The sequence below is a fragment of the Eubalaena glacialis genome, chromosome 11, assembly GCF_028564815.1.
Source record: "Eubalaena glacialis isolate mEubGla1 chromosome 11, mEubGla1.1.hap2.+ XY, whole genome shotgun sequence".
Lineage (NCBI taxonomy): Eukaryota > Metazoa > Chordata > Mammalia > Artiodactyla > Balaenidae > Eubalaena > Eubalaena glacialis.
In genome coordinates, this window is record NC_083726.1 from 106,516,067 (window position 1) to 106,527,626 (window position 11,560).

An 11,560-nucleotide genomic window follows, 5' to 3' on the forward strand; every position below is an offset into this window, starting at 1 on the left:
TGAAGTTTCATCAGCTACACTCTCGAAATCCACCTCTAGACCTCCTCATGTGACTCACCTGAGACTCTGCCACTCCCATCCCCTTTTCCCTGGAGAAGGCACACTTCGGGCTATTAAGACACAAGGGGCACGGTTTATGGGCAGAGGCAATAAAAACCCAAAGACAGAGTCCTGTGCCAAACGGTGACTCAAGCGGGATATGAGACGTGTCTCCAAGTATTTGAAGGGTGGAAGCAGAGAGAAGGGAAAAGAATTGCTCACTGTTCTGGGGTGGAAAGGGAATGAGGATACGATTAAGTAGAGAAAAATGTGCACAAAACTCATCAGGAAACATTGGCTAACAGTATTTTCTGTTACTGCGGAGTTGTATTTCCCATGGGAAGTATATGAGGACCTATTGAGTTACTGAAAACTAAAACTGGCCACACAAAAAAATGTGCCACAGCAAACAGTCTTACAAGATGTCCTCAGGGGAGCAGCTGGACGGCCTCAGAGTTCTTTCTGAGCCCTGAATTCCAGAAGGCTGACTCACGGCTTCTATAGATTCGTGTGTGGGGAGGAGGCCAAGGGAAGAATAAAAAGCAAGAGTGCCAGCCTGCCCAGCGGGCAGCCACCTCCACCCACCTTTGCCAACTGGTGGGGGAAGCTTGTGTCCGAAGAGGGAAAATATGGGGAGATAGTGCCCCCCAGCGTTGAGATGAAAGCTGCAGCCTAGAGACCAACAGCCAATTCAGGGGTAAAAAGTGACCACAAGCATCCCTGCTCCCTCCTCCCAAAGGAGAGGGAGTTCTGTCACCGTGAAGAAAGGGCCATTTGGGTGATACAGACATCACGCCTGGACAGAGGGACATGTGTAAAACGTGCTGTTAAGAGTAGAGAACATATCCGGTGACAGACTCATTTGGCTGGAGTGTGGACCAATTCAAATGCTCCGAGGGAAGCCTGCCTTTGATTCCCTAAACCAACTGCACAAACATAGGATGGGAAGACCATGACTTGGTTGGTGGCAAATCTGGACGAGGTGGCAGAAGGGCAGGGCAGGGTAGAGAGGCTTTCATTAAATGTCAGCCCAAAGTGAATCAAAGAGGTGTGATTTTATGGTACATTAATCCCCTGGCTATATAGTTTTCAGGCTGTTCAGCTTTTTACTTGTTTTTTGGTCAGAGTGGCGACTCCCAAGGTTCTCACATGCAGAACCGGAAACCAGAAGTCCATCCCTGGTTGGGTACCAAAATCTTTCTAAAATTACAGATTCCTGGGCCTCACCCCAGAACCACAATGGCAGCTCAGGATGGAGCCCAGGAATCTGCATATCTTCCAAAGTTGCAAAGATTGTTCTGATGCTCAGTCAGAATTGAGACCTACTGCTCTTGAACAAGCAGCAGCCTTTGAGGACTTTACAGTCAAGGCAAACAATTAGAATGGAATATAGAAAGCGTCATGGGAGGGGTACAGTGTGACAAGGACAAAGCAAAGGGAACTGTTCTTAGGAAGCAACATTTTTTTTTTTAAGTATTTGTTTATTTATTTATTTATGGCTGTGTTGGGTCTTCGTTTCTGTGCGAGGGCTTTCTCTAGTTGTGGCAAGCGGGGGCCACTCTTCATCGCGGTGCGCAGGCCTCTCACTATCGCGGCCTCTCTTGTTGCAGAGCACAGGCTCCAGACGCACAGGCTCAGTAATTGTGGCTCAAGGGCCCAGCGTCTCCGCGGCATGTGGGATCTTCCCAGACCAGGGCTCGAACCTGTGTGCCCTGCATTGGCAGGCAGATTCTCAACCACTGCGCCACCAGGGAAGCCCCAGGAAGCAACATTTTTAAAGAATGAGTGACTTTTATTAATCTTGATGAGAAGCAGATCACCAGGTAAAAGAGAAGACATTCCAGGAAGAAAGAGTATCTGTCAAGGGGAGGAGGATGAACTCACAGCAGTCTTCCCACCTTCTCATCCCACTTGGTACAATTTTTGAGTACAGAAAGCACAATTTGTACCTCTAGGGGACTGACGGCAAGAAGAGATGCAATCAAACCCTTATTGATTTGCCAGATTCGTTTTTTTTTTTTTAAGTTTTAGAAATGATTTTTTAAAAAATAAAAAATTTTATCCCTTTGCCCAAAGATTGGGAGAGAAATGGTAGATAGCTATAGCATTGCTGACCCTGGGATTTATTTCTCTCCAACCCTCCTCCAACTACATCCTCACCCCCAACCCTATCTAACACTCTGACGGTCTCAGGATGTTGTAATAATCCTTACTAATATCACTAACTGGACGGTGGAGACCACCCATGACACCAAGAAGCCTTTTCATATCCATGGCTCCATGAGGCCCTGACACTGCAGGTCACAGAGTTTATTAAAGGGATGGAAAACCCAACACAAGGGAATGTAGTATTTTGTAGTAATGGTGACTCTGGAATATTTTGTCTGCCATAAAATCAAGACCAGTCCATTCACACTAGTTACCTAGGGAATGGCAGTGAGATGGAAACTCAGTGATCATGTACTCTTTAAAGAAATTTCCCTCTGCACATGCAGAGGTCCAGGTTCTTGCTTCTTATGCTGAATCCCAGATCCCCACTGGCAAGCTCTCCTGTGTAATCTCCCAGAACAGCTGGGTCATGATTGCACTGTCAATTATTAAATGCCCAAGTTCCCTGCAAGGCAGCATTTAATCATGAGGTACTCCAAAAAATATGAGATAGAGGGGAGGGGTGGGAGGGGGAGGGAGGAGGGTGGAAAGGGAGTTTTCCTTCTTCCAACACTAAACCAAAGGGATTTGGAGCACAGATGGCATCTGCAGTCCTTCTGGACAAGCCACAAGATGCTGACCATGGCCAAGGTAACCAGCTTCCCTCTCTTATTACTCAGAACATAGATTCCATAGCTGTTTTGCACCTGATTCTTTTAAGAGATATGCCAGTCTCATCAATTTGCTCTCCTTACTAGCCTATATTAAATCTGAGCGTTTTCTGTTAACCTATGTCAATGGAAGAATCACTGACATTTTCACATCTATGTACTTCCTAGTGATCTGAGCAGGGAAGCCACACTCTGTCCCTTTTTCTAGACAGTAAAGAGTCCCGTTGGCTTGGGGCTTATCAGTACATGCAAAGACAGAACTTGTCTTCTGGCTGCTACTTCTCCATGATCCCCTTAAGGAAACCGTTGCCAAATTAGATTGTTCTTCCAATTCAAAAAGTATCTGGATCCTAGTGAGAAAAGGCATATTTTGGGGGGAGGAATAAAATATGCGATGCAGGGCATGGCACTGCGGGTGTTGAAGATAATTCTTGAAAATACTGTTGAATGGATTCTCATTCGATGATCAAGATAATTCTTAAATGAGGCTCCTTGAGTCTGTCCTTGCTGGACACTCCTGGAAACAACCTCTTTGGGCTTCATTCTAAGCTCTTTTTCATTCTCTGTTTCTCAATTCCTTAATTTGGTTGTCACCTTAGTGCTGCTACAAAGTGGTTGTACTGTGGTTCATTATTCTTATTTCGGAATAGCCTGAAGAATAACTTACAAATATATATGATTTGAAATGGATTGAGGGCAGAATTAAAATCTGATGTGATGTGATTGAAAATAAAGTTGTCGAAAATGTAGAATTGCATAAATCCTTAGTTCTACTTTTATACAGGATGATTGATGAAGATGTTTTACCTTGAAGTCTATTTCCTAGTCAAGCAGTGGATATAAAAATAGAAAGAATACCTAACTCATAGTAACAGAACAATGACAAAAACCAATAGGATTTTCATAACTAAAAACAAGAATAAAACATTCTTTTGCAGGAAGAAGGGGGCCTCATAATGACTCCCATATCTGGCAATATAAGATCATCCCCCTTCCAGATGCCATGGCTTTTGAGTCCTCAGCAGGGTCACCCAGAAAACTCTTGGTAGAGTTAATTTGTTGAGTGCTTAAAAAAAATCATATTAGCAAATTGCTTTTCAGAAGCTGTTTCATCATACGTTTTGCTTACTGGCTTTTTATATACATGTGAATCTGATATATTTCTTATTGCCATAAAAAAAAAAAAACCCTGCACTTTGTCTGTGGTATGCACTGACATAACAGTTTGAAGAACAAACTGTTATGTTTCTAAGATAAAGTTCCCTGTTTAATGTAGAAAATGTTAAGCTGGAGACGATGAGAGGAGATGGGCCTGTCTCATTTAGCTATGGTTTTATTTACATCTCTTAAGCTAAGCAGATTTGGGTCTGATTAATTCTGATATGAGCGATCACCTAGAAAGCTCAAGATGGTTTACTTTAAGAAGTGTCTGTCAGCAACTAAGTATGGGCTTCTTCTCCATTTGGTATGTATTAATATAACAGTACAAACTGCTTCGTAATGCAAAGGTCTCAAAATCTGAGACCTGTCTGATTTCTTTGTTTTTCTAAATCAGCTTAAATCTGGCTCCAAGCCACCACTCCCCAACATTGAAATATCTAATAGTGGACTTTTTCAGCCCGCGCTTCTCTTCTCTTAGGCTAAAAATGACGAGGTCAGGGGCTCCAGCCAGAGCTACCCGGGCCACATTCATTCTGCAGCCACGCACTGGGTTACCCCCGGGAGTCAGGCACTGTGGCTGCATCAGGCTCTGGGCCCGGCCCTGCGCGTTCCTTGTCCACCCACCAAGGGCACCGTCCCATGTCTCCAAGGTCACAGCGCTCGGCGTCCAGCCTCCATGGGTACCATGCAGCCAGCTGGCGTTTGAGATTCTGTCATCTCAGGGGCAGTGGATGGAAGCTGGACCCATATCGCCACCTCTCTGAGAACCCGTAGCTTCATCTCCTCTCCAAAGGTCGCAGCATCCCCCCATCCCAGTTGGCCCACTGCCCTCTTATCCTCAAGGGCCCAGTGCCTCTATCTGCTCCCCCAGGGATGATCCACTTTAACATTCGTTGATAGGATATATGCCCCTTTACTCCTCTCAGAGGAATCTAACGCAGGGAGGAAGACATCCAAAACTTACGTTGTCACAATAACACATACCTCCACAAGTCAGTGCTGCTACCTTTCAATGAAGACAAAGGCAAAAATTACCAGCAGGAGCATTTGGAGAGCTCCCAATTCTTTTTCTCATCCAGATAGATACTAGCTCAGTGGCTTAATCTCATTATTATCTGATGCTTATTCAGATTATCCCCAATAAGCGTTTTAATATAATAAGGTCCGGCTTAAATAAACATCATCACTACGGTGCCTACTCTGGGCCACTCCTGGAGCCCGAGCTTCCTCACGGCTACTTGGAGAAAACTCGCAGTGGCTTGTTGTGCCCGTCTTGTTGGAGGAAAGTGGCTCGAGCTTAGGGAGCCGCAGGGGAGGGCACTGATCTCCGAGGAGGCTCTGAAATCAGGCTCCGCTCTTGTGTTTGTCTGTTACAGATGGAGCTCCCGAAGGCCATTTCTGATCAATGGACATGCCTATCTGCCTTCCTCAACATGCTATCACTCAGCTTCTCCACAGCATCCCTGCTCAGCAACTACTGGTTTGTGGGCATACAGAAGGTGCCCAAGCCCCTGTGCGGGAAAGGTCTGCCAGCCAAGTGCTTTGATGTGCCGGTGCCCTTGGATGGGAGCAGTGCCAATGCATCATCCCAGGAGGTGGTGCAATACAGCTGGGAGACTGGGGATGACCGCTTCACCTTCCGTGCCTTCCGGAGTGGCATGTGGCTCTCCTGTGAGGAAATCGTGGAAGACCCAGGTGGCCCCTCACCCCACCCACCTGATATCTTTTCCCCACCAGGGATCTCATGCAAGCAAAGAATCAGTGGGACTCTTTGTACAGCCCTCACTCACCCCCGCCGGGCCTCACCTCCGCCTCGGGGTCTCCCGACTCTGCATTGCGTCCCTTCCCCATCAGACTCCCTCGTAATAAGGTCCAAAGTCCATCCATCTGGCGTTTCACCTCCAGACTCGCTGGTTTCAAATAGCATTACCCTTAAAGGGTTTCATGCAGACTTTTTTTTTTTTTTTTAATTGGGGTAGAGTTGTTTTACAATGTTGTGTTAGTTTCTACCGTACAGCAAAGTGAAGTAGAGTTCCCTGTGCCCATGCAGACCTTTAACATTATGAGAATTTCCATCCCAGCGAGCTAGAGTTGCCTGGACAAAACGAGGAGACTATCATAGAAAAAGCCCGGGCTCTGCCCAGCTGTGACCTTATAGGAAGAACTTCATTCCTACAGGCCTTGATTTTCGCATTTGTGAGATGCAGGGATCAGAGTAGATCGCCTTTAAATAAGACCCCAAAAGGGTGTCCTCATTCTAAGTGTTACTGCTACAATTGAAACGGTAGGGGAACTGAAGCCCAGAGGGGATAACTAGACCGTGGAAGGTGGACCCAGACGGACCCTCCCAGGTCTCACGCCGCTGGGTCTCACACTCGCAAAGCAGGCGCTGTGCCAGCCCGTTAGGTAAGGGTCGTCCTCGGGTGGGGAGCAGTGGGGTTGAGGACACCCCCTCCTCCCTGCTCAAAGCATGCAAAGATTCCACTGGTCGTGAAGTTTTTCTAAAGCCCAGAACTGTGTACAATTTGCAATCTGCTGCTTCCCCTGATTTAGGCTAAGGGGAAAAGGAGATGGGACAGGATTATAATTCGTGTGTATTTTCATTTACACTTGAGTTATTATTGTGCCACTTAGCACTGCTCCAACTCCAGTCCCGGAAACAGTTTAGAGCCCTGCAGGCCAGTGGTACAGCAGGAGCAAAAGAGGCTGGTGAACGAATGCTGGGAACATTCCCCGGGGTGACTCAGGGAAGTGTACTCTTCATTATCAGGACTTGAGAGAGAAATTAATCTTGGATGACTCTGGCCTATTTTGTTCATCCATCCATGCATCCTTCCCTGCTTCCAAAGAGACATTTATTGCCTGCCTACCACCTGCTGGGCAGGCCTGTGTAGGACCAAATGGAGCAGTACCTGGGATGGGACTGGGGAAAAGTCTGCATCCGTCGTCCAGGGCAGCACCTCATCGCCTTGTACCTTGTCTGTTTCAGGGGAGAGGTGCCGAAGTTTCCTTGAACTCACACCACCAACCGAGAGAGGTGAGAAAGGACTACTGGAATTTGCCACGTTGCAAGGCCCATGTCACCCCACTCTCCGATTTGGAGGGAAGCGGTTGATGGAGAAGGCTTTCGTCCCCCACCTTCCCTTGGGGCTTGGGGCAAGTATGTGGCTTTGATAACAAATTTAGTTGCCATTGAGTTGGGCCTCTGAGTATCTAAACTGTACTGTGATCTCTTGCTTCTCTCTTCTGAGCCCCACAGGGTGACACAAACTCCTGCTAGGCTGACTCTCATTCCTATGCAGGAATACAAAAAAGGAACAGCAGGGACAAATAAAGTCCGCAAATAGAAATCCACCAACAGCTCTAACCTACTCCAGTTGCCAAGTAACCATGTAGAAAGCTTGGGTTTTTCCTTTTTTTTTTTTTTCCCTGATAATTTTATCGTAACATAGAAAGAAGGGAGTCAAAGAGGGCAAGGCAGGGGTGGGGATGGGGGGAGGAAGAAGAGAAACAAAATGGATTGCTCCAAAATTAAACTTTAAAACAAAGGAGAAACAAAAATGATAACTAGCAAAGTCATATCCCTGCAAGATTTGGTGAAACTTGGATGATTTCTTCTCAAACCTCCCTCAGAGTATTTACAGTCAATCAAGTGTACTTGGCTATGTATTGGGTACTGAGCAGAGTGAGAACAAACAGCCCCAGGTTAAGGGCTGTCCCAGCTGCTTTCAGCTCTGTCTCCTCCTCTGGTGCTACGAGGCTCTCCACTTCTCATGGGCAGCATTTGTTCACCGCCGGCTCAGTTAGTTAACTGTCAGGGTGAGGGTTCTTCTTCCTCTGGTTTCTGACAGAGATCCTATGCTTATCACTGGGAGTCCAATTCGCCTACATCGGACTTGAACTCTTCAGCTTCCTCCTCCTACTGATGGACTTGCTATTCACGGGGAACCCCGGCTGTGGCCTCAAGCTGAGCACCTTCACCGCCATCTTCTCTGCCTTGTCAGGTGAGCATCTCCAGAGCTGGAGAGGAGGGTGGGTGTCCTCTGCTGCCTTTGCAGCACTAGCCGGAAGGCTGGAGTCTCTGTCCCAAGGGAAGAAGGAGCCCCAAGGCAGTCTCAAGAATGGAGCCAGGAGGTAACAGCACAGGCATCTTTAATTTTAAATTGAAATAACATGCGAAATGTTGTATTAGATCATTATGTCCTTTGCTAAATGATTTCTCTCTAGGTTCTTTTTATTTTTCATTTTAAGTTTTCTCATTATGTACAATACAGTTTGGTTTACTTTTGAGTCGTGACATACACACAGCTTTTCCACGCTCTGTTGGATAAAGTGAGAGATGCGTGTAGACGAAGGATAGGGATACAGGTGGGAAAGAAGTAAAGAGAGCAGCAGCCTGTGTGCAGCATTGACTCAGAAATGTTCCCACAGCTTGAAACCAAACATCTGGGGAAGCGACTGCAAATATGCCTTCAAGGAGAAGCCCCCATTGCAGAGTAGTCTCCCTGGAATGTGGTGGCATCGGGGTAATGGAACGCCTCGACACAGGTTGTACCTGCTGCCAGATGAGGACGTTGCTCCCGAATCGTGTTCCCTGTACATGGCAATGCCAGCCTGCCTCTAAGGGAGCTGCCTTCCTGCTTCCTCTGTAGGGCTTCTGGGGATGGCGGGCCGTGTGATGTATTCACAAGTCTTCCAAGCAATGGCCAACTTGGGTCCAGAAGACTGGAGGCCCCATGCTTGGAATCGTGGCTGGGCCTTTTAGTAGGGGCTCCTCCACCTTTCTTCTCTTCCCTGGTCCACCTCAACTAGAGGCTTGCTCTGTGCCCTTCTGCCTTCTCTTCCTCCCTCATCCCAGATGTCCGTGAGTCACCCAGAGGGCTGGACCAGCATCCCACACCCATTCTCTCCCCACCTGCTGAGGAGGTACAGAGTGGATTCCTCGGGCTTATTTTTTCTGCTGATAAAGCTGTAACAAGTGCTTCTTCACCTGATATGTATGACGCCCTTGGGAAGTGAGACTAATGTTGCATGGCTTATGGAAACGATGCTCTCTGTTTTATATATTTTATGATTCACGGTATTGGGAGACACAGAAATGAAGAATCAGCCTTGCAATCTGGATTGGAGTCCATTCCTGTGAATGGCTCACTCTTCTCCTGTGACAAAGAGTGACTTCATCCTGCTTCCATTCTTATTCCATCAAACTGTGATAGAAATGAAACTTCCCCTACCGGTCTCTCTCTAACCCTTAAAGAACTAAGGGCTCAGTTAGTTTAGATTTCTCTTAAAAAGAGGGAAGCACCAACCATGATGAAACACACACCTTCAAGGGAAACACCCCCTTTGTTTGGGTTCCTCACCTTCTCCCTTGAGGATCACTCTCCATTCACTGCACAGGTGCCGACTTGGACCTACCTGAACCGTCTGGGCTGAGTGCTAAGCACTTAACAGCGTTGGAAAGACAGTCCATGCCGAAGAGGCATATGGAAGCCTATATATGTCTGTCACAGGATCTCATCCCCTTTTCTCATGGTGTAATATGTGCTATTGGATTCAGGGGCCTTTGATCTCTCCATCAGCCACCCGATCAGTTTAGCTCATTTTCCAGACTCATCGTTTCTCACCTTTTATCCATTTTCAAGCCATTCTGGGCATTTCAACTGCAGAGCTCAGACTTCAAAACTCCCATCAGAAGCATCTTCAGCCTGAGTCTAGTCCATCAGAGGCAGCAGAGAGGAACACGCAGTAGCAGCACGTAGCCTCTAAGCATCACTTGGCCTTGTGAAATACCACCCCCCCGACCTACACCACTCCTGGTGTCCTGGGCTTCCCATGATCATGGAAGACTTAGGGGTTTGACTTCCTCAGTTTTTAGGAATGTGTTTGATACAGTTCCCTGGTGTCTTTTTCTCTTTGTTGAATCCATCCAGCTTCTCTTCATCTCCAGCATCTCTTCCATCCTTTACAAACTCCCGTAAGCCAAGAACCACACTGTTTCCATAGTAGGCAAATTCCACAGAGCAACCTATAATAATACCTCTAGATGTGTAGTCAGTGTTTCCTGAATGCCTCTCAGAGGCTCAACTTTGTGGACCCTAAGACAGCTAGGTGCAAAACCAAGGAAGATGGAAGAGGTATCTGGCAGGAAGTATGTGTGTCAGGGAAAGGAGGGATGTAGTGCCTCGGGCTGTGTCCACTGTGTCCAGCTGAGCTACAGGTCTATGGAATCTTGGAGATTATACAAGGGTAACTGTAGCTTGGGAAACTGTCCAAAAAATTGTGTGGCAGGGTTGGGGGTGAGTGTGTGTGTGTGTGTGTGTGTGTATACACACACACGTAAAATAAGCCACCAGGTATGAAAGAACACAGCACTTAAACTAATCAGTGCAGTGAAAATGAATCCATTAAACTCCTAGCCTGACTTTAACACTATACGAGTCATTGTCTTTTACTAGGAAACATTCAGAACCTACCCTGAGACAGACCAAATTCAGTCCTCTTGCCCACAGCTCTTTACCTGCAACGTGGTGGTGAAAGGCAACACCATGAGATCCTTAAATCCCTAAGGCGGCATCGGCCTAGCTGACTAGTAGGAAGGGATCCCGGTATTTTTCTTTCAAACCCGTAAGGAAGTCAGAGTGTGACATTCCAGGTTTTTTGTATATTTGTCCCTAGCACGGCCTGGGTTTCCTTCACCTGCTGCATGGCATCAGCTGTCACCACCTTCAACACATACACCCGGCTGGTGCTGGAGTTCAAGTGCAAGCACAGTAAGAGCTTCAGAGGAGCCCCGCCGAGCTGCCTACTGCATCACCACCTATGTTTCCTTCAGGAGCTGGCGTGCACAGCCCACCCGAGGGGCCTTTGACCAGCTGCCCCCAGTACCACCATCAGCCCGTCCGCCCCGTCTCCGGAGGAGTGGACTTCTACTCAGAGCTACACACAAGGAATTTCAACACGGGACCAGCTGGGAGCCTCAGGAAGAGGCGGCCAGGCCATCTGTAGAGGAAGAACAGTGTTAGGGGTTAGTGGGTTTGGAGAGCAGGCTGAGCCCTACATGTTGCTTTGTTATCAACACGTGCTTAAGCCTAAGTCTGTTTCTTGAGCATGATTTTCAGAGGTTAAGAACAAGGGCATTTAAAGTCCAAGTCCATGGGGCGTGTGCCCGGGTGCCCGGTGCCCTCGTTCCCTTTTCTGTCACAGCTTGGTCTCACTCCCACCTCCCACTCCCCGCCCCACGTGTCACTCATTCAGAAGTCCCTTCTCGCCTTTTCTGATTGTTGGTTATATGCCATGTTCTGGGAGATAAAAAGAGGAGTAAAATATAGTTCCTGCCCTTTAGAGGCCGACCAACTTGGTCATCTGTCCTGGATTTGGAAGAATGGAGGTGGGTAGTTGGTGGTGGCTCAGCTTTCCGTGGTGCACTTGACTTTTCCTGGAAGCCACACACTGGAAGGCTCTCCTAGGAGCTCTGACCTGTAGAACGGGCATCCTCCGCACTGCCTACCACGGTGTCCTGCATCCCCGCGATAGGGAAC

At 47.5% G+C, this 11,560-nt stretch overlaps 1 protein-coding gene across 1 annotated transcript; it reads left to right on the plus strand.

The window, feature by feature from the left end:
* Positions 1–2,788: 2,788 nt before the first annotated feature.
* GSG1 (germ cell associated 1) lies at positions 2,789–11,114 on the plus strand. Its single transcript, XM_061204999.1, is given in 8 exon segments — positions 2,789–2,838; positions 5,396–5,714; positions 7,009–7,056; positions 7,871–8,023; positions 8,672–8,783; positions 10,698–10,864; positions 10,867–11,003; positions 11,006–11,114. Coding segments are annotated over 8 exon segments (993 nt in total). The 5' UTR covers positions 2,789–2,820; the 3' UTR covers positions 11,045–11,114.
* The last annotated feature ends 446 nt before the right edge of the window (positions 11,115–11,560 follow it).